The sequence below is a fragment of the Sapajus apella genome, unplaced genomic scaffold, assembly GCF_009761245.1.
Source record: "Sapajus apella isolate SASKATOON/1434 unplaced genomic scaffold, GSC_monkey_1.0 scaffold18, whole genome shotgun sequence".
Lineage (NCBI taxonomy): Eukaryota > Metazoa > Chordata > Mammalia > Primates > Cebidae > Sapajus > Sapajus apella.
This window is the reverse complement of record NW_022436958.1, coordinates 20,105,970-20,129,872: the sequence shown is the minus strand read 5'-3', so window position 1 is coordinate 20,129,872 and position 23,903 is coordinate 20,105,970. Positions and strand designations below refer to the sequence as shown.

At 39.6% G+C, this 23,903-nt stretch overlaps 1 protein-coding gene across 5 annotated transcripts in view; it reads right to left on the bottom strand.

The window, feature by feature from the left end:
* GPD2 (glycerol-3-phosphate dehydrogenase 2) overlaps positions 1 to 23,903 on the bottom strand; it is a 148,934-nt gene that overhangs the window by 90,378 nt on the left and 34,653 nt on the right. For 3 of the 5 annotated variants that reach the window (XM_032286439.1, XM_032286438.1, XM_032286440.1), the window contains exon 2: positions 16,290 to 16,399. The exons of the other annotated variants lie outside the window; for them this stretch is intronic. In XM_032286439.1, coding sequence (XP_032142330.1) covers positions 16,290 to 16,391 — 102 coding nt within the window. In that variant the 5' untranslated portion in view covers positions 16,392 to 16,399. The remainder of the gene's footprint in view (positions 1 to 16,289; positions 16,400 to 23,903) is intronic. 5 annotated transcript variants of the gene reach the window in all.

Genomic DNA, 23,903 nt, shown 5'->3' with positions numbered 1-23,903 from the left:
TGTGCAATGGCTCACTCCTATAATCCCAGCACTTTGAGAGGCCAAAGTAGGGGGATCACCTGAGATCAAAAGTTCAAGACCAGCCTGGCCAATGTGGTAAAACATCATCTCTACTAAAAATACAAAAATTAGCCGGGTATGGTGGCACATGCCTGTAGGGAACCACATCCAATCGTTTCTCTGTTGTCCATGACTGTAATAGCAGAGCTGAACAGTTGCAACAGAGACTGTGTGGCCTGCAAGCCTACAACATTTACTCAGGAGGCTGAGACAGGAAAATTGCTTGAACCCAGGAGGAGGAGGCTGCAGTGAGCAGAGTTCATGCCATTGCACTCCAGCCTAGGTGACAGAGCCAGAGTCTGTCTCCAAAGAAAAAAAAAAAAAAAAAAAAGGGGCAGGAAGGCAATACCAAGTACTGGTGAGGATGCAACACAATTGAAACTCTCTTATACTGCTTAAAGAAATGCAAAATTATACCACTATTTTGGAAAACAGTTCAAGAGTGTCTCTCTCTCTCTTTTTTTTTTTTTCTTTTGAGACAGAGTCTCACTCTGTCACCTAGGCTGGAGTGCAGAGGTGCCATTTCAGCTCACTGCAACCCCTGCCACCTGAGTTCAAGAGATTCTCCTGCCTCAGCCTCCTGAGTAGCTGGGACTACAGGTGCCTGCCACCACACTGAGCTAATTTTTATAGTTTTAGTACAGATGGGTTTTCACCAACCAGGCTAGTGTTGAACTCCTGACCTCATGATCCACCCACCTCGGCCTCTCAAAGTGCTGGAGTTACAGGCGTGAGCCACCACACCTGGCCAGGAGTGTCATGTAAAGGTAAGCACACACCACACAGCCCAGCAATCCCTCTCCTACATGGCTATCTAAAAGAAATGAAAATCTGTGTTCACACAGAAGCCTGTAGGCAAATATTTACAATGGCTTTATTCATAATTGTCCTAACCTGGGAAAATAAAAAAAAACTAAACATCCTTCACCTGGTGAATGACTAATTAAACTGTGACACATCTATGCAATGGAATAATAAACGGAAATAAAAGAGAACAAACTACTGCTACACAGCAACACGAATGAACCTCAAATGCAATATGCTAAATCAGGGGTCAGCAAATTATGGTCTTCAGCCTAAACCTGGTTGCTGCTTGCTGCCTGTTGTTGTAAACAAAGTGTCACTAGAAGACAGCCATATCCAATCATTTCTGTGTTGTCAATGACTGTAATGGCAGAGCTGAATAGCTGCTACAGAGATTGTATGGCCTGCAAGCCTAAAACATTTACTCTAGCTCTTTACAGAAAAGTCTCCTAATCCCTGTAGTAAGCAAAAGAAGCCAGATTCAGAAATCTATATACTAACTACATGATTCCAGTGCTTCTGTTTATGCCATGTTCTGTATAAGCAAAAGTACAGAGTCTGAAAACAGATGAGTGGTTGCCAGGGTCTGGGGATGGGGGTAGAAGGACTGACTACAAAGGGCATGAAAAAATGGTGAGGATGATAGGAATGTTCCACAGCTTGATCATGGTGCTCATTACATAACTGTATGTACTTATCAAAACTTAGAGAGTTATAAATTATAAAGGGTAAATTTTACTGTGCCTCATACTACAACTTATACCTCAATACACTTGACTTCAAAAAAATAATAAGTGAATTATGTAAAGCGCATGTATGTGTCAGGCACTATTTTAAGGGTTTTGCTTTTTTCTACTCCTTTAATCCTCACAATAACTACACGAGTTAGGCACTACTATGATCTTCATTTTACAGTACTATCTGAGACACAGAGAAGTGAAGCAGTTGGTCCATAAGTACACAGCTGGCTCACGGTAGAGCTGAAAACTGAACTTGGCCTGGCAACAGAGGCTAAGTGCTACACTACGACACCATTCTGATACCAAATATAATTTGAGAAAAAATTTTAAAAACAAACTAAATAGTTATCATAGAGTGAGATATGACCAGCTGCCAAAATCTAGAAAGTAGTTTGTTTGTTGTAGTTGTTTTGAAGGTTTTACTGAACAGTTCCTCAAAAAAAAAATTTTTTTTTTTAATATACAGCACTATTAAGGGTAATTTATTTACTTTCTGGCACTACTTTTAAAATAACATTTTATTTTTGTATACTTTTTTCATAAAAGCTGGAAAGTGTTGCAACTGAGAAGCTAAGTACCATGTTTATTTTAGAGGCAGTAAACACAGCCTAAGGCCCTACTTATAATTATGACAGGAAAAAGACTCATTTTGGCTTCATATGGTTTTGAGTCACAAAAACACATCTGCACTCTACCTTTCCCAGAATATGTTGATTAAGGGGAAATAAAAAGGAGAGAAGCAGCAAGAATAAAACAGGTAACAACACGCTTTAAGACAAGAGGGCATTGGGTTCCAAATCTTCTTAGATCTGCGCTCCCTTTGTTCACCCTCCTTTCTCGGACAGTTTGATTACACTGGAATTTGGGAAATAGATTTCATTGATGGGTTGATCCAGAAGTTCTAGGAGAAGCCTTGGAATGGCCACAGGCCCTATATTACATGGGAGACCAAAACCCTGTGTCAGGGAGAGGGGGTTGAGGGAGGGGAGGGGAGGAGAGGGGTGGGGAGGGGAAGGAAGGAAGGAAGGAAGGGAGGGAGGGAGGGAGGGAGGGACCGAAAAACCCTATCTTCTGAGGAAACCCTGGGCCAACCATCATATTCCTCGAACTTATTTATCCAATCAATATTTTGTGGAGGCCTTCAAGGATTCTACAGCCCAGGGAACAAAACAAAAAGATAAAGAAGCAATTATAACATTGTTTAAAAGTGGATATACCAATAGAGAAAGGGCTACAAAAGTCACAGGAGGCACCTCTTATCCAGACCTGAGAAGGCTTCTTGGAACATGTAGCTAAATCAAGTAGACAGAAAGTAATAGGCATTAGCTGGGTGACAAAAACCAGGAAAGGAAGTGGAAAGAGCATGTGCTAAAACCAGAAGTCACACTAGAATGGTTTTCTCTGCTTAGCACACTGCTTTCTTAAAGACCAAATCGTACCTCCAATATTTTTAAATTGCTGTATTTCACATATAAATCAGAATTTCTATCTGAGATCAATTTGCTAAAACTGAGTCGCAGCTGCCATCCTTAGACAGGACTTGTGCGCTCTTGTCAGTCCAGGATTCCTGCTCACTGGCTTCACACTTGACCCTCATCACTCTTTCCCCCTGTAGGCACATGAGTTCACCAACCTTGGCTTGAAGACAGAACAACTCCAGCTCTATCAAATTCAGGATCAATTCCCTAATTCAGCCATTGAAACCAGAAGAGAGGAGAGCCCAACACGCAAAACAAACTGCCATTTGCCTAGCATAATTCCAACCACAGCTCCCAAACAATTTTTATCTTGGTGGAATTGGAGAATATCTAATATTTAATATTACTTTAATGTTATTTTTATTATATTTGACTATGAGGGAAGTAGATTTTTTTTCAATTTGCAAAACAATTTTCATTTATAGTTTAGAAAGATAAAATTCTTTCAGCATTCTGATAGCAAACATGCAGGTTTTGTCAAGAGACTCACATGAAAACCTACATAGAACTGAAAGCTAAGTTCACAATTTTTGATAGTTTACATTCCCGAGAATGTTCACCCTGAAGAAGATTCAGAATGAGATCAGTTTTACTGTGTCTGTGCATCATTAGACTTGCAAATTAAAAAAAAAAAAATCCTAGACATTTGCAACTTCGGGTGAGACCAAAAACAAGATCTAATAATTAGTGTCTATTTCTGAAAGAAGTGCATATTTAAAGACCACAAGCAATTAACAACCAGGTTGTCCTGTAATCATGTACAGTAATAATTCGAGCATAAAGCAGGGTCTCATGCAAATCATCTCAGCCTGCAACCATCACTTTCTCCCATAATATATGATTTGATCAATGGAATCATTAGATTTAAGGGAAACTGCTTCCTGCTTTTCGTCACTAAAAAAGACTAACCATATTTATATACTCCTAAAAGGAAAATGTACAAGCATCTCCTCACAGTGAATCTTAAGATGTTTTAATGGCCTTTATTCACTTCCTGAATCACTTTGTGATTCTAAAAACTGACATTTTTTCCTGCACTTACATGAGAGTAAGCAACATTTCTCAGTGTAAACGTATTCGGTGAGCGATTCATGATCACTCAGTAGATAGAGTTGTCAATGGGTACACTGTCATCTCCACTGGAGTCCACAAAAGAGAAAACAAGAGGAGCCCATCCTTCTGGGGTGGGGCTGAGACTGAAGGTCTAGTTCACCTTGAAGGTATTGTCCAGACTTTAAGTGACTATGATTCCTTGAAAAATCACACAGAAGTTCTTTCAATAGCAATTGGAAAACATCCAAACACTTAAATTATCAAACTTTTTATAGCTAAAAAGTGAGGAAAACCCTTTGGCTCTGTCTGAATATATGTACTTCAAATAAGTTAACAACATAATTGACTACATGAGCTGAGATTTGGGAGATAGGTTTTATTGGTTTTCAAATAAATATTTTTAAAACAGAGAATATGTGCTTGCTTTTCAACTCTAACAGCTCACTGAAAGTCAGAGGGCCTGGAGAGTAAGCCAGAGGTTGGGGTAGACAGGGAAAAAGAAATAGAACCATTAGTTGCCTAGAAGCTGCCAGCTCACACCCCTAATGTTAGCTCCTCAGGCGTCACACACACACACTTCCCACAGGAAGGAGGAATCTTTTGACCAGTGAGGAAACCTTTAGTTATCCCTTGAGCAAGTAATTCAGAGAATCAAAATTTGATCCCAGATTTGACTCCAAATCTCATGGCCTCAGCTCTGCTAGGTCATCTTTGCCTATATATGTGGGTCACTTGGGCCTCTAGATCTGCCAGCCTTTCTGGCATCCGCAATGCAGAACTGTTGATGGCAGTCAGTGAGATCAGAAGTCCTAGGATCACATTGGGCAGTTAAGTTGTCACCCAGAATTCTATCTAGTAGCACTTTTTTTCTTTTTTTCTTTTTTTTTTTTTTTTTTTTTGAGACAGAGTCTCCCTCTGTTGCCCAGGCTGGAGTGCAGTGGCGTGATCTCAGCACACTAAAATCTCCACCTCCCAGGTCTGAGTGATCCTCCTACCTCAGCCTCCCCAGTAGCTGGGACTACAGGTGCCCGCCACCACATCTGGCTAATTTTTGTATTTTTTGTAGAGGCAGGGTTTCGCCATGTTGGCCAAGCTGGTCTCAAGCTCCTGATCTCAGGCAATCTACCTGTCTTGGCATTCCAAAGTTCTGGGATTATAGGCGTCAGCCACTGCACCTGGCCAGCCAGCACTTTTTCTTAATAATCTGCCTAAAGCATCTGAAGGTAGATCCAGAAGCAAAAGAGGGCTCACTCTTTCCCCACTCCTCTCAGGTGAATAAAATGATGCCCAACTGAGCCAACCAGGCAGTTCCAAGCTTTATAATCTAGATGGCCTTCAGCTACACTTTAACCTTATGTTCAAAATATGTTTTGGCCAAATTTGTGATGCATACTCATCATTTCTCTGTTACTTATTTCATCAAATATAATTTTTCTAGTTGGTACTCACTATTGTATAATTAGTTTTCATAAATTCTTTGTTGAAATCACAAATTACAAAATAAATAAAGTGAAATTGGAATTGCCTAACTTCTATTTAAGTCATCTATTTCTAGAACCACCTAGAAGATGCTTTCCTAGCATAAACATAATTAAACTATTAAGCTGAAGGATGGGGAGTGGGGAGAGGGAGGCTAAAGGACTCTCCCCAAAGCATTTATAGAAAGTTTCCTCCGTCTACAATATCCCTAAAAAGTTTTTAAAGAGGCCTTAAAATGAATAAATAGTTGAAAATGAAATGCAAAGTCAAATCAAAATGAATGTCAATGTTGCTCAGTTAGCAACAGCCTAGCAGCTCACCAGCTGTCAACGTTAATCATAGCTCAGTCGTTGACTCACTGAGTGACCTATAGAAGTACAGTTAACCTCACTGATTTTGTATGCCAGCAACAAAATAGCATCACAAACTCCTCGAAGGCCTGATGTGAGTTATAACTCAAAGATATTGCTATGGCCCCACTTTGGGGGCTAAGTGTTAAATAAAAACCAAAATTATAAGGAAGATGATAGGATGCTCTTCAGAGAACATTTCCAGCTCTGTCTGCATAATTTTAGTGCTTTGATGAAACATGTCTCTGAAAAAAACAGTTAACCATATAGAGTAGTTAAGAATAGTTTCAACTGGCCTTATCTAAAATACAGATTATTCAGAATCCTCATCAAGCTTTAGATATCAGACACATTCCCACAAATTTAGCTATATTTCTAAGAGAAAAACAGTTCTTCCAGGAATCCATGCACAGGATTCTAAATAAGACAGGCAAATGAATGATACAGTCTTTAGCATAACCCTGACAATAAAATTCTCATCAAAAGAAATATAGCTCATTTGTCAACTAGATTAGAAACTAAAATCAAGACACATATGTAACAGCTAAATGCTTAACAAAACTTTTTATCTTCTTCCAGAGAACACTCCCGTACAGTAGGCTGGAAATGATCCAGTGGGGTGAGACCCCTATAGCATGGCAGACCCACCAGAATAAAGAGACACAGGTCCTTGGGTAATTTCAGGAAAAGGTCCCCCACCTATCCACATTGAACTGTAATGTGAGCAAGAAATAAGGTTGCATTGTGATAAGCCACTGAGCTCTGAGGATTGTTTATTACACCAATTAGCTTACTTCAACTAATACACAAGTATGAGATGTGCTTAGTTTTACAACCCAAGATTTACAACTCCCCTACATTGCACACAGTCCATACACAATAGTGAATAGGTTATGGATGGATGAGCCATCATCATTTACAAAAACAACAATTAGGAAATAAATCCATACAGACAACACCTCAAAAGGACAGATCATCAAATGCAAACCCTAGAAAGCAAGGTGCAAAGACATTCCTACCTTCACATTTGATATAACGCTGATGGCTCCTTAAGCAAATGGGTAGCATCAAGAGGCTTATGATGCAGCCATGAGTTCCTTCTTCCACCATCAAAAATGGCCACTTTAGTTGATTTTAACATTTAGGTGGGAACTATAGTGTTAGATATCCTATGAAGAATGTATTCACAATAGCCAAGACATGAAAACCTAAATTCCATTCATCAACAGATGGATGAATACGGAAATATAGTATATACATAAAATGGTATATTATTCAGCCTTAAAAAAGAAAAAGAAAATCCTGACATTCCTGACAACGTGCCCTGGAGGACATTATGCTAAGTGAAATAAGCCAGACACCAAAAGACAAATATTGTGTGATGACAAATAGGTGGGAGGTAAAATAGACAACGTCATAGAAGCAGAAAGTAAAACAGTCGTAACCAGGGGGTGGGCGGGTAGATGTTGAGCAAAGGGTACAGAGTTTCAGTTATGCTCAAGAAAATAATTTTTTTTTTTTTGAGATGTAGTCTCGCTGTGTTGTCCAGGCTGGAATGCAGTGGTGTGAACTTGGCTTACTGCAACCTCTGCCTCTCGGGTTCAAGCAATTCTCCCGCCTCAGCCTCCCAAGTAGCTGTGATTATAGGCATCCACCACCATGCTCGCCTAATTTTTGTATTTTTAGTGGAGATGGGGGTTCACCATGTTGGCCAGGCGATTTCAAACTCCTGACCTCAAGTGATCCACCTGCCTCAGCCTCCCAGCATGCTGGGATTACAGGCATGAGGCACTGCGCCTGGCTATCAAGAAAACAATTTTTTAAAAGCAACATTATTCTGCCATCAACAGGTACGGGAGAAAAACAACAATAAAGACTATATGAGAACATTTATTTTTACATCACTTCCTAAGGTTTTTTAAAAGAGAAAGACTGCGGCTGGGCACAGTGGCTCACACCTGTAATCCCCGCACTTTCAGAGGCCAAGGTGGGCAGATCACCTGAAGTCAGGTGTTCAAGACCTGCCTGGCCAATATAGTGAAACCTCTCTACTAAAAAATACAAAAATTTGCCGAGTGTGGTGGCAGGCACCTGTAATCTCAGCTACTCGGGAGGCTGAGGCAGGGAGAAATGCTTGAACCTGGGAGGTAGACGTTGCAGTGTGCTGAAATCGTGCCAACTGCACTCCAGGCTGGGTGACAGAGCAAGACTCCATCTCAAAAAAAAGGAAGGGGAAAGACTGCTTACAAACCTATGCAAAATGCCTCTGGATATGGAATATTATTTACTCAGGCAGAACAAGCAAGCAAGTCTAGTAGCCTGAATTGACTTACAAAATTAAAAGCAATCTGGTTAAAAAAAAAGGAAGAAAAGGAAAGCAAATGTGTCATATGATAGTTTCAACTACACACTCTCTCAAGAAGAGTTATATTAATTTGAAACCCACAGATCCTCCTTAGTTCAAGAACCTAAAGAATGTTTCTAATTGAGGTTAGATTTCTTTTTTTCTTTCTGAGATGGAGTCTCATTCTGTCACCAGGCCAGAGTGCAGTGGCGCGACCTTGACTCACTACAACCTCTGCCTCCCAGGTTCAAGCAATTCTCCTGCCTCAGCCTCCTGAGTAGCTGGGACTACAGGCACTCATCACCATGCCCAGCTAATTTTTGCATTTTTAGTAGAGATGGGGTTTCACCATATTGGCCAGGCTAATCTTAAACTCCTGACCTCATGATCCACCCAATTCGACCACCCAAATTGCTGGGATTACAGGCGTGAGCCACCATGCCCAGCCAAGGTTAAATTCTTGAAGATGTAAAGGGTGTTCAAAAGATAAACAAATTGTTATATTCAAATAAAGAAACTGCTGAGAAGCAATGCTTAAGTGGAATTCCTGTAATTTGTTTCTTTATTTTCTTTTTTCCTGCAGATGCCACAAGATTAAATTGTTTCTTAACTGACATCATGTCTTAGATACACTATGCTTATAATTTTGATTTCTCTTCAATCAATACTCATTTGAACTTCAAGTTTCTCTACCTTCTACCAATTTATCTGTCTAGTCATCAATATAAGCAAAAGTGTGCCAACCAAAACTTCAGCAATTTTTTTTTTTTTTTGAAACACAGTCTCGTTCTGTCACCAGGTCCATGTACGGTGGTGTGATCTTGACTCATTGAGACCTCTGCCTCCCAGCTTCAAGCAATTCTCTTGCCTCAGCCTCCTGAGTAGCTGGGACTACAGGCGCCCACCACCACACCCAGCTAATTTGTGTATTTTTAGTAGAGATGGGGTTTCACCACATTGGCCAGGCTGGTCTTGAACTCCTGACCTTATCATCCACCCACCTCAGCCTCCCAAAGTGCTGGGATTACGGGCATGAGCCGCCACATCCAGCCTCAGCTATTTTTTAAAAACCTTTTGTTATAGCTTTCTTATTATGCCTGACAAGGCTAGGTCTAATTTCAAATGTTCATATCCTACCTCAGGGGAAGGGGAAGAAGTATAGCAGATACTAAAGAAAGACCTGCTATTGCCAGGTACTGAGATCACGGATTTGTATGTATTGACTTGCTTGACAGAGAAAAAAGCCTGTGAGTAAAGTGACATTATCCTTACTGTATGGAAAAAATCGGAATTCTGATAATTTTTATAACCTACACACAACAACAGGTTCAAAACCCAGCCACACTCATGTAACAGACACATTCAGGAAGCTAAATGTTGCTTTATTTGGGGTCTATTCAAATAAATCCTAAAGCAGATCTTATTTTGACTAGAGTTGATTCCCTTTTTTTTTTTTTTTTTTTGCTTTTTATCCCATCTTATCTTTTGTTACTGACTTTAAAACTTTTGAGTCATTGGCACTACTAATCAAAAAGCACTACTTTACTAGAAACCCTTACAAATAAGGCATAGAGAGGGAGAGACTGAAATTACAAGTTAAAACAATGTTTTCAAAATCCCTGCTGATTTTAATTATCCATGCATCACTTTGCCTCTCATTAGCATAAATATTTTTCCTCCTGGGTTTTGCTGACACTAACAAAGGTAGTATAGGCTTACCTGTATTTCAACTCACCTAACACATCACTGTTATGAGAGTTGTTTTGTTTTGTTTTGTTTTTCATAATAACACATATACAGAGTGAGCTATAGCATTTCCTACGCCACTCACAGGCACAGAGAATTGATGTCTCTTACAAAGTGGGAGGCTATTTTGCAAATCTGTCATCAATAGCTGTTATTATGTCACATCCTCTAACATCACTGACTTTGGGAAAGAAGAAATAAGTTTAACTGCATTCCATTTCAAGCTAAAATGAAAATTCAGATTTATCTCCCGCCAAAAGTTTGAGCTTTTTTCCCTAATATTGCCTGTTTTTAAAAAATGCTTCACCACAGAATCCCGATAAATGGGAATCTCAGAAGGGGCGACATTTTTTGAAAGCTTCCTATGTTCCGGGAACTCTCCCAGGCTTCACTGCTTTTTAACAAACCTATGCAGGAATTATCACTTTTATCCTTATTTTACAAAAGGGAGGAAATGAGGCTGAGAGAATTTAAGAAAATCATCCAGAGTCACTTAGCTATTAAGACACAGCACTAGCTGTTCACAATAGACAAGATATGGAATCAACCTAAATGTCCATCAACAGATGACAGGATAAAGAAAATGTGGTGTATATACAGATGATGGAATATTATTCAGTCATTAAAAAGAATGAAATAGCCCGGGCATGATGGCTCACGTCTGTGATCCCTGCACTTTGGGAGGCTGAGGTGGATGAGCTTGAGCTCAGGAGCTCAAGACCAGCCTGAGCAACATGGCGAGTCCCCATCGCTATTTAAAAAAAAAAAAAAAGAAGTCTGAAATCCTGTCATTTGCAACAACATGAGGAGCCTGGAGGACATTATGTTAAGTGAAATATGTCAGGCACAGAAAGATAAATACTGCATGTTCTCACTCACATATAGGAGCTAAAATAAATTGAACTCACAGAAATAGAGAGTAGCAATGTAGGTGTTAAAAGCTGGAAATGGGAGACGACGGGGAAGACACGGAGAGGTTGGTGAATGCATACAAAGTTACAGCTAGATGGAATAAGTTCTAGGGCCTTGTAACACTATAGGCTGAATATGGTTAACAATAATTTAGTGTATATTTCCAAACAGCTAAAAGTGAGGATTTTTAATGTTCACAATACAAAGAAATGATCAATGTTCGAGGTGATGGATATGCTAATTACCCTGATTTGACCATTACACGTTGTATATATGCACAGAAATATCATTCTGCATTTCGTAAATATGTACACTTATGACATATTGAATAAAAATAAAGGGATAAACATGTAAATAAATAAAGGTAAGGAAGCATACCCAAAAAAAGAAAAGTACTGCTAGGTGTTGGATGCAGGCAGTCCGCAGAGACTGCTCTAACGATCACGCTCTTGGCCTTTCTGTTCTGTTGCTGATGAACGGCATCAGTGAGAATTTCTCACTTCCCTGATTCTAAGAAGATCATTCCTCCCATTAAAAAGAGATCTTGGGAGGAATGATCTTCTTAGAATCAGGGTGCCTGTAATCCCAACTACTTGGAAAGCTGAGGCAGGAGAATCGCTTGAACCGGGGAGGTGGAGATTGCAATGAGCTGAGATCACACCACTGCACTCCAGCCTGGGCAACAAAAGCGAAACTCTGTCTCAAAAAAAAAAAAAAAAAAAAAAAGAGAGATCTTGATTTCCATGTTCTGAAGCCCACTCCCTGCCTATTTATGGTGCGGGGGTAGGGTGGGGGGGTGGCAAAAAAAATTTCACATCCGGGCTTTGAGAAAGCTGTCAGTGGTTCTCAGGTTTTTACCTCAGCTCACAAAGCCACCACACCTTCAGACCAGGTCATGGAAGGAACGTAGAATGTGTTACCTGAGAAAGACCACCCTTCTGACCTGAATAGATTTTTGTCATATCAACCACATAACTGGGGTTAAAAAAAAAAAAATGCCCACATCATCACATCAACTTTTCCAGTGAGGACCTGGAAGGTATGAAATAAATGTTAACTTAAAAAAAAAAGTTTTAAACAGTGCCATTGAACTATAATGTAAAGAAAAAAGACTAGGGTAGCCCTATGTTCAATCTCGGTACTCTTTCACACCCTATTCTTGTTTCATTCTCCCTGGTCACTCCCATTCAGGCCTTTCCATCTTTCTGAGGACTCCTCATGCAGCTCTGACTTTAATGCTCTCTACTTCTGTGGCTCAAGAAGGTTTACTTGTTTAAAAGTACTCCATGGCCCCTCTTCCTAATTTAAATTTCCCTCTTCATCTACTCCATTCTCCCACCAGCCTGGAAATAGAAAAAGGAGGCTCCTCTATGAAGTGCTACTTCCCTTTCACCAGACCTTAGACTGGATAAGATGACCTCCAAGTTTAATGTAAGTAAAAGTTTATTATTAAGCCAACCTATAATAAATAGTGAATCGCAATCAACTTACTCTAAAAAATCTCCACACCACCACAGAGGTGTCTGCTTGTTCCATCCACAGTGGGGTTGGTTTCATTGAATGGTAAAATGCTTATCTCCCAGTACTCCTGTTCCTTGGCATATGGCTGGTCTGGGGAGAGAAAAACTCAAGCTGCCTTTGTGGAAACTGCCACGTGCTATGGGTGGAAAATAAAGAAAGGAAGACAAGGAAATGACGAGGAAGCCACTCTAAGACCACCCTAAAAGCCCTTAGATGCACAATTGAGGAAGGCCTCAAATGTGGATATTATCTGTGACCACAAACCTCTTTCCCTGTAGGTGGACACAAGCAAAAGAAGTCAGCCAACCTTCATCGCCTTTCCTCATCAACCTCCTTGTTGGAATTGAAGATTTAGGCCACCCAGCTCCAAAAGAATAATGATAATAATTACCCTCTCCTTAAGTTATAACGACCCTCACTGTCCTCCATCTCTTCTAAATCTGACCTGTTTCCCTTAGAAAATAAAAATAATAAACATCTAGAATTCACTTGGCTTAACAGCGGGCACTGTTCATCATTCATAAACATAAGTAACAGCAGTGTTAACAATATGCTTGTAGGAAGAAAAGCTACACTATGAAGTAAAGTGAGACAAAAGCATAACTGCTACCACCTCTAACCCCTAACCCGCTCCCAGAAACACCAGTCTCCACGAAGGCCTCTATTCTCCCACCTACAGTGGCTCTGATTCAAGCAACTGCATTAAAGGTAAGTGAAATCACATCTTATTCAATTTTAATCTGTCTTATGTTTAATTAATTTTTTGAAGTATATACAATCATTTTCCTTGCAAGTATAAGGTAATTTTTTAAAGTATATACAATAGTTTTCTTTGCTAGTATGTATAAGGTAATTTAACTACAGAACTGATCCAAAGGTTTTCAAGAGCTGACCTGGCACCTAAACACTTATAGCATTGTCTCATCACCAAACATGTTTTAACAATATACCAACTTTTATATTCAATCCATTTGTATTTAGAATATAGATATAGCCCCTGCCGGCATTTCAGGGAAGAAGCTTTGTCCCGGGAGCCACAGAAACTTTGTCCTGGGAGTACCAAATGGGCACAGACTGGGGCCAAGAAGATAAGAGCATGGAAGAACATAGCAAAATGTGCCAGAACCAAAGTCAGTAGGTGGCTGTCTAGGACATCAGGATCTTGGGGTCTCAAAACTAACTTATTCTCACTAAAAGGCAGTTTATCAGTTGGGATCTTCTTAGAAAACTAGAATAAATATAAAAATACAGTAGGTAGACAACCTGTAACAAGCCAATACTTTAAGCATCACTCTGCAGAAAAATGGAGCATACCTAGTCACGTTTAAGGCCTCAGCTTCTACAAACAAAAATGTAGCCAGTTAATGTGTCTCAAAGGGAAGACTTTTCTTGACTACTGAAGTCAGAAAAACTCCCCCCCTAGAATGGTTCTGATAGGCAGATATTTTCTGAGAGAGGACAGCTGAGTTAATGGAGGCCTGTGGTCATTTTATGTCAATGGCTGGAATAGGTTGTTTCCTCTTCTCATTCTTGCTTTCATTTTTTATTTACTTTGGCCAGTACCTATGGCTACATCACATCTGCTACCCCCACAAACACATGCTAATGGCAGTATCTTAAAGGGACAGGAATCAGCAGAAAGGAAATGCACATAGCTGGATTTCTTATGCAACTCACCGATTGCATATGCCTGTAGGAATTTTTTTCAACAGAACTTGTCAAGTTAAAATTATAAATGACTTCAAACTGCTAGTATCCATTTCATTTGGCTATTAGGGTAATCAGGATGTCTAACGTAGGAACGATAAAATGACAAAATGTCCCAGGAATCAATAGGTCTTCATTTTGCCTTGATTTTACTGAATAAAATCCACCTATAACTTGACTGCTTGGGGGCAAAGTCTCTTCTATTTATTCTATTCTGTAAGATCAATTATTAGAGAGAAATCAAACCAAAAAAATTAGATGAAACAGTGTTACCTAGGTACAAATATAAACTGTCAAGTAGAATATGCTTACTGTGGCTAAAAGACATAAACCATGTATAAATTTAGCAACAACTCATATTAGATATCGTGACCTTTGGCACTGGCATTTTTCAGTATCATTTCAGATAGCACCAGTAAAGATGGCTGAAGTAATCTAATTCCTTAACACCCATGTCCCAAACAGAAGTGCACTTCTGAAATAGCCTCAGCAGAAGCAACATCTTTTCACACTTGCTTTTAAGGAACTAAGGCAATCTTTTAAAAGAAACAGTACATCAAGCATGATCAATGGATGAGGAAGAGTTTCAATACCAAATCAGTGAATTAATAATACTATTGTACGCATCAAAACTCCACAATGAACCTGATAAATATGTATAATGCTTATGTGTCAGTTAAAAAAATAAAACCAGCAACATGCATGCATTGAGAGTGATGTCTTCACAGTTCAGAGTGCAAAAGAAAGACTAACATTAATCAAAAGACTATTTTATATCACCCATCTTTAGCAGGAATCACATAAAATTGGCTCATTGGGTTTTTTAATGATAAGCCAGCATGCTAATTCTTCCTAATATGTGTTTGTATTTATTTATTTTACAGATTGATTGATTGAGGCAGGGTCTCACTTTGTCACCCAGGCTGAAGTGCAGTGGCACGATCTAAGCTCACTGCAGCCTCCACCTTCCAGGCTCAAGCAATCCTCCTACCTCAGCCTCCAGAGTAGCTGGGACTACAGGTGTATACCACCATGACCAGCTAACTTTTTTATTTTTTGTAGAGAAAGGGTTTCACCATATTGCCCAGGCTGGTCTCCAACTGCCTTGGCCTCCCCAAAGTACTGGGATTACAGGTTTGAGCCAGTGAACTTGCCCTAATATTTGTTTTTAAAGTGATCCTCATTCAGGATATGGGACTGCAAGTAATGTGCCTGGCTCCACCACCTTGTACCACAAAGAAACAGAAACAAGAAGTATAAGACAAACCATGGCTTAACGGCAACCACAAAAATGCATAAAATGAACCACTCAGTTACAAATGGTTTGCAAAATTCCTTCACCTTCATCTTTGAAAAAGAAATATACTACACAGCTGGTATCACAAAATGTCCTAATGACATGGGAGAGGGGGAACAAGAGACTGATACTAATTACTAAGGTGGCTGCCAGCCTTTCAAGCCTGAAAAGAACAAAGCCATTCAGCAAAGTTATTTCCTGGCATCAATTTGAACTATGGGAAGTCACAGTTATAATGCAAAGAAAAAAAAAGAAAATAAACTGAACACTTAATAATATTTGGAAACTTCATATCAATCTCATTTTCATGGCCTTCCTCCATTAAAATTTTTATGTAATACAAAGTAATACTTCGTAAGTAACTAAACCTTGAAGAAATAAAACCAGGAATCAGCTGGGCCTTTTCTTTTCCATTTCCTTTCTCGGCTGCCTGCCTTCTAATAAGACAAACCTTTGGCAGGAACATAGAAGGTATCCAGACATTTAGATGAATTAGACAAGGAAAGTCTAAATGAAGAAACCCTGGCACTCATAAATGAAGCAGTCTTTTAAAACCCAAAGAGCCAAAACAGAGGCTAAATAATGCTTCCTGAAAAAGAAATTCACTTTTTAAAAAAGGAGATACACACAGTTCTCCAGGATCATTAAGGCAATGTTCTAAATTAGTATCTTTCAGATCAAACTGAGAAACTTCGCAAGTAATTTCTAAACAAAACCGTTAGTGCACACACTTCCCATAGACAGTTCTTTAGCAGATTTAGGTTGCATGCTGTAATCAACACAAGTACAGTTACTTACTTGTTTCCTTCTGTAATGAGCAAACTGAGAAAGTCCTAAAACAGTTGCAAGAGCACCTCCTCCAACAAGAATCGTCCCTTTCACTGCCTTTTGAAATGCCATTTCTTAGCCTACAAAGGAAAAAAAAAGAAACAAAAAGAAGTTAATTGGGATGGTTATCGCATAACCATCCCAATAATAAAAAGACACTGTGTAAATTATGAAACTATGTTAAACTAGAAAAGAAAACATAAAGTAAGGAAATTACTAACATACCAATGTGTATACTGCAACTCAAAAGAAATAGCAAAAAAAGTCTAGACAAGGGGAGTGATTATGTAAAAGTGACTTTCTGATCTGACAGGAATTAAAAAAAGAAAAGCAAATGAAGAGACAACTGAGGATATTTAAACAGTATAAAGTCAAGAGAACTGTGAAAAGAAATGTCATTGGGTATTTGACAAAACTGCATGCTATACTTGCAAATTTGTTCAACACCTAATCCTCTCCTCAAGGAGAACCAGTAGAACAAGACAATAAACATCAGACTGCTTCAGGTTCTTTGGCAAGTGTTTAATTCAAATTGTGGTACAACTCCCTTCCCAAATTTTTCCCTTTCTAATGAAGTTTTCACTAGAATCAAAAGCCAGCACAGTTATATTTCTATCATTGAGTCGACCAGGCACAGTGGCTCATGCTTGTAATCCTAGAACTGTGGGAGGCCGTGGTGGCAGGTGCCTGTAATCCCAGCTACGCAGGAGGCTGGGGCAGGAGAATCACTTGAACCTGAGACATGGAGGTTGCAGTGAGCTGAGATCGCACTGGACAACAGAGCTAGACTTCGTCTCAAAAAAAAAAAAGAGTATACTTTACAGAGAAAAAGTCAAAGAATATCATGCCTTGATGCTTTCACAAACTGACCAATCTAACCCACTGTTATTCCTTTCATTAGGGGAACTTAACAAAAAGAAAAAAGTTTTCTTCTGGCCAGAGTTGCATGACACCAACATTTTAAGAGAAAACCCTCCAGATCAAGCACTCAATGTATATTTGTGGCTCACTGTATTTATATTGTTTTCTTTCTTTTTTTCAGAGACAGAGTCGGGCTCTGTCACCCAGGCCAGAGTGTGGTGGCTCAACTATCACTAACTGTAAACTCAAACTCGAACTCCTGGACAAGCGATTCTCCTAAGTAGCTGATACTACCAGTGCAAGCCACCATGCATGGCTAATCTTTTTCTTTTCTTTCTTTCTTTCTTTTTTTTTTTTTTTTTTTTTTCCTGGAGAGACAAGGTCTCGCTGTGTTGCCCAAGCAGTCTCCTTCCTTGGCTTCCCAAAGTGCTAAGATTACAAACATGAGCCACGACTCCATTGAATATTTCTAAAGTTCTGCATCATCTTAGCTCTTACCTTTCCTCTCACTTGCTTTCCACAACTGGACTGATAATGAAATTTTCTAAAGTTTTGTTGAGGACTTAAAAATTATTCTTTAACTTTTTCAGAAACTAAAAAGATTGCATAAACATGAAGATTCCACCAAAAATCCTTTTTTCCACTTTAACTCTGTTAAATGTAAAAAGATAACCCTGTGCGATCAACTAAAAAAATTTCTAGGGTTGAGGAATTTGACCTGTCTAAAACTTTCCTTTCACAAAGGCAGGAAAACAGGGAAGCCACTACCCTATTTCCTTGTATGGATGGACCTCTGGCCTGTCTGCGCAACACACCTTACATTCTACTGATATCTCACAACTCAAGAAGATAATTTATTATAAAGGTAGTTTTAACTCAGGATACTAAAAAAAACAGTATCTCAACAAAAATTATATACAGTTAAATATTTGAGTTCATATTGAATAAACTGTATCTATTATCATATTATCCTAAAGAATTGTAATACAGTTGATAATTATGATTCTATAGAAAACTCATTTTGGAATACCATAAATTACTGAAATTTGGTGGCATTTTTAAAATTTTTTTCTTCTGATCTCATTCTGACAAACTCCTAAATTCTAAAACTTGTCTTTTTAATTAAGATTCTTCCCAGGATTAGAGTCCACAAGTTTGAGATTGCAGTGAGCTGCAATTGTGCCACTGCACTCCAACATGGGAGACAGAACAAGATCCCGTCTCTAAAAAAATTTTTAGCCTGGGTGCAGTGGCTCACACCTGTAATCCCAGCACTTTGGGAGGCTAAGGTAGGCAAATCACCTGAAGTCAGGAGTTCGAGACCAGCCTGGCCAACATGGTGAAACCCCGTCTCTACTAAAAATACCAAAAACTAACCAGGCATAGTGGCAGGCACCTGTAATCCCAGCTGCTCCAGAGGCTGAGGCAGGAGAATGGCTTGAATCTAGGAGACGGAGGTTACGGTGAGCTGAGTTCGCGCCATTGCACTCCAGCATGGACAACAAGAGTGAAATTCTGTCTCAAAAAATTTTTTAAAGATTCTTACCAGGAAAATATTTCACAAGCATGTACTCTGCTCCTGGAGGTCTCTTCTTTACCATCCCTTTGCTATATCAACCATCTTCTCTTTCCTAAATTATGCAGGATAGTTGGTATATGCTAGATAGAGGCCTCCATTCATCATTGCATTAACCCTAGGCAAAACCTTATATCCTAGGTTGCTGGGATAGTAAACACTATAACTTAGCAGGTACCCATTTGTCATAGCTGACTATCACCAATCAAGGTACTGCTGTAAACATTCACATGGGTGTCTATTACACAACAATGGAAGTCCTAGCAGCCAACAGACAGCACGCTATCTCAAGACTAACTGGGTTCCTCTGACAATTGGACACAGAATATAGTCCTAGTTCTATTTACCTTAAACAATGCACATGCCTAACTCACAGACAGCAGCGTGGTGGTCCCTTGGATGTAAGTGTTATGACTGATTGACTTATCAGTGCTTCTGTCTTGTTGATAATGTCATTGCTGACCTCACAAAGGATACCACACATGGCCAACTGAGGGATGTTATATATAACACAGTCAATGAAAATGTTTCATTGTCAGAGGTGTCCATTCAGCCAGTTAAATTTGAGGCCAGTATTTCCAAATGTGTGTGGTCCCTATGTTCCCTGCCTACCTTACAGTATTGTTTTAATTTGATTTGTCTGAGCCCAAAACTTGCAAAGGGGGAGATTTTCATGCATTTTCCCAATGAGCCACTTAATACTATCAAAAAACTACATTCTCATATCATCTTGCAGACTTAGCAATAATATCGACTATAATCAATAGAGTTTTCCTTTTTCAATAATTTCATAAAATAAAGTATGCTTGGGTCTTATTACTTCTACTGTAATCAAATCCTTCTGTGTGGTCATCTGGCTAACTCAAAGGCAAGAATCAGTTTCACCTGGCTTTCCTAAGATTATCATTCCGATTGTTATTGTTATAAATGTTTTAACAACAATCACTGCCATTTATTACTTACTAGGTAACAGGTACCGTGCTTTTAATTATTTATACACATCAGCTCATTTCATCCTCACAACATCTCATTTCATAAGAGGGGCAGCGGTAGTTCAGAGGAAATAGATTTCCCCAAGTCACTGCCTAGTAAGTAAGAAAACATTGCTGAATTTATGTTCTTAACCCCTGGGTGGTTCTGCCCTGCCTTTGGTCTCAAAAGGCAACTTCTCCCCAAAAGCTATACCATATTTTGTTGTTACTCCCAAAAGAAGGCCCTATTCTCAAATAATCACCTAAAACATTCAGTCCCTTACTAGTAATCTTCTGCCAGGTAATGTAAGAACTTTGTTTTAGGGTCAGGTGTGGTGGCTCATGACTGTAATCCCAGCACTTTGGGAGGCTGACCCAGGTGGATCATTTCAGGTCAGGAGTTCGACACCAGCCTGGCCAACATGCTGAAACCTTGTCTCTACTAAAAACACAAAAATTATCTGGGCAATAGTGGCACACGCCTATAATCCCAGCTACTTGGAGCCTGAGACAAGAGAATCCCTTGAGCCTGGGAGGCAGAGGCTGCAGTGAGCCGAGATGGTGCCACTGTACTCCAGTCTGGGAGACAGAGTGAGACCCTGTCTCAAAAAATAAAAGAAAAGAATTTTGCTCTAATGCTGAAAGAAATTTAGAACTATATAAATATAAATCCTGCTGTGGACAACATGTACCCATGTACCATTGTAAGGAGGAACGTTTTCACATTGATTACAAAGAGAAAAAGATTATTTCCTTCTAAGTAACAGCTTTACTAGGAAACTAGCAAAGAAGGGGACCAAAAATATACACAAATCTTTACTAACTTCTGCAATAAAAGTTCAAGAAAGCCAGAGGGGAAAAAATATTAAAAAATAGAATTAGCTTATTTATTACAGCTTCACATCCATGTTTTATAGCCTTTTAATTAAATCACATACGTGCTGACTCAGGGCTGGCTGCTGCATTGACAACAAACCAGAGCTAACTCTGAGAACACCAGTTCAGTTAGCAAAACCTAAACAAATGGTGCTCAACTGAATATACCTGTGAATTTATCAACTAACTGCCCACGAGGAATATATCATCTATGTGCAGGATTAAATATCAAAATGTGTCTCGGAACTCTGAACTCTGTCTTATAACTAGTTGTGCTATACTGAGTGTCATAAATAGTCAGAAAAAAAAGGCAAGATGCTCTATCATTTTAATGTTGCAAGAAATTGACTGAAAGAATTAAAGAAGGCTTCAGTGAAGACAGGACTTTTGAGATGGGTCTTGAAGGGGAAAAAAGAATTTGGAGAGGAGTGAGTAGGGAACATTATAGACAAGACAATTGGAGAAAGGGGAGCAGCAGGTACATTCTAGGCATACAAGTAGTTATCTGGAGATGGTATACAGCTAGAAATGGGATTTAAAAAGAAGTCCAGGGAGCAAGAAAGAGGAAGACTGTGTACATGTGAATTAAAATATGTCTATGATATCCTGTTGGCAATGGGGAGAGAGACTGTAGATTAAGGAAGTAAGACATTTTGTCTAATGTTCTGTAAAGAGTATTCAAGCAGATTTTTGTGTTGAAGCTTACAAAGACAGAGAGACCAATTAGAGGGCAATGAAATAGACCTCATGTGAGAGGAGAGCCTGGTTTAAGGCAACATTAAAGAGTGCAAATCTAGAGACCGATGTTTTCCAAAAATCTCTAAGGACAGCACTCAATTAGAGAGGATGAAAAGACCTGACAACCAATTACAGGAGGCAACAGGAAGAGACTGAACACAATAAGGGGTTTTAGTTTGGGCGGCTGCAAAATGGCCCCAACATTTCAATAATAAGATCTAAAAAGAGAAGCAGGTTTAAGGAAGAAGAGAAGCTGAGCTTGCAACTAAGAAAACTGGAGATCTTGGCAGGGTGGGGTGGCTAGCACCTGTAATCCCAGCACTTTTGGAGGCTGAGGCAGGTGGATCATCTGAGGTCAGGAGTTCGAAACTGGCCTGCCCAACATGGCGAAACTCTGTCTCTACTAAAAATACAAAAAAAAAAAAAAAAAAAAAATTATGCGGTGTGGTAGTGGGCGCCTATAATCCCAGCTACTCGGCAGGCTAAGGCAGGAGAATCACTTGAACCTGGGAGGTGGAGGTTGTTCTGAGATCTCACCATTGCACTCCAGCCTGGGCAACCAAAGTGAAACTCCATCCCAAAAAAAAAAAAAAATTGAGATCTTGACAGAACATCTACTCACAGAAACCAGAAAACATAGATATGTGGGTCTAAAACTCCCAAAGATTAATAGGTACTCAGGAAACTTTTGCCTAGAACTGACCGTTGTAATTGCTACACAATAAAATGTACTTAGTGCTAGCAAACAAAAACTAAATTTGCCACTTCTCAAAGTTTGCTGACCCTTGTTTGTAGCTGACTGCTGCAACTTAATCTGGCTCAGCTGAATTCTTAGATGTCCTTGTGAGCTAGCTCCCTGTATAGATGGAGTGACTTTAACAAAGAACAACTCGCATCCTATTTCATTAAAGTCCCTGAGTGCACCCACCCTTTCTGCCTCCTCCCATTCATAGGCAAGGCAACTATGCATAAGCAAATTTACTCCAGAACCAGACTGCACTTCCTGACCTCTGAAATGTCTTTAAAAAGTACTCACTCTCCTCCTCATCTTCCTGTCTTATCTTCTCTCTTCCAGCAGGCTTACTTATCAAAATATAAACCTAGCACAAGTAAGAATCATGCAAATAGGCTGGGCCAGTGGCTCATCCCTGGGATCTCAGCAATTTGGGAGGACAATGCAGGAGGACTGCTTGATGTCAGGAGTTCAAGACCAGCTTGGACAACAAAGCAAAACTCCATCTCTATTTAAAAATTTAAAAATTAGCAGAGCATGGTGGAGCACACCTCTAGCCCCTGCTTCTCAAGAGGACAAGGTAAGAGGATCAGGTATGCCCAGGAGGTTAAGGCTTCAATCAGCCATGATCATACCACTGTACTCTAGCCTGGGCAACAGAGCAAAATCCTGTCTTATATAAAATAAAATAATTCAGATGTTTAAAAAAAGAATCCATGCAAATAGATTTATCACTCCTCTGTGGAATAAGCCCTGGTCCCTTTGTCAGAGGCCTGTGAGCCAGGGCAACTCCAATAGGAACTGGGTAAAATAAGCCACCCCTTGTTTAGCATATAATCAAGAAATAACCATAAAAATGGGCAACCAGCAGCCCTGTGTCTATGGAGTACTCACTCTCTTATTCCTTCACTTTCTTAATAAACTTGCTTTCACTTTATGGACTCGCCCTGAGCTCTTTCTTGCTTGAGATCCAAGAACCCTCTCTAGGTGTCTGGATGGGGACCCCTTTGCTGTAACACCTTTATGTTTACAAAAACTCTCCAATCTTTCTGGCTTCTTATACAGAAGCCTCAATTACTTCCCCATGCTCTCCATTAGTTTAAGAAAAAAATGGGAACTTCTCAGGATTGTGATTCTTTTTGTTTTTTTTTCTCGCGCCCGGAAGTGAGGCATCCAGGGGCGGAGCTAGGATTGTGATTCTTATGCCAGCATAAAAATAAGCATATTTCTCTCCATCCCTTACAAGCATGACCAGTGGAGGGGTGGAAAGTTCAGCTCAAAGATCAGTTACAGAAGAGTAATTTCAACAACGAGCCTTGCTGTCCTTGGGGCATGTATTCTCCAGGAAGATATAAAGGCATCCCATATCTGCCCTCCCATGTTTACTGCAGCACTAGCCACAATAGCCAAGATTTTGAATCATCCTAAGAGTTCATCAACAGACAAATGGATAACAAAAATGTGGTACATATATACAACAAAGTAGTATTTAGCCATTAAAAAAAGAATGACATCAGGCCAGGCACAGTGGTTCACACCTGTAATTCTAGCACTTTGGGAGGCCAAGGTGGGCAGATCAGTTGAGGACATAAGTTTGAAACCAGCCTGGACAACATGGGGAAACCCTGTCTCTACTAAAAATACAAAAAATTAAACAGGCATGGTGGCACACACCTGTAATCCCTATTCAGGAGGCTGAGGCAGAAGAATCTCTTGAACCCAGGAGGTGGAGGTTGCAGTGCGCTGAGATCATGCTATTGCACTCCAGCCTGGGTGACAGAGTGAGACTCTGTCTCAAAAAAAAAATAATTTGTGCACATTTTAAAATA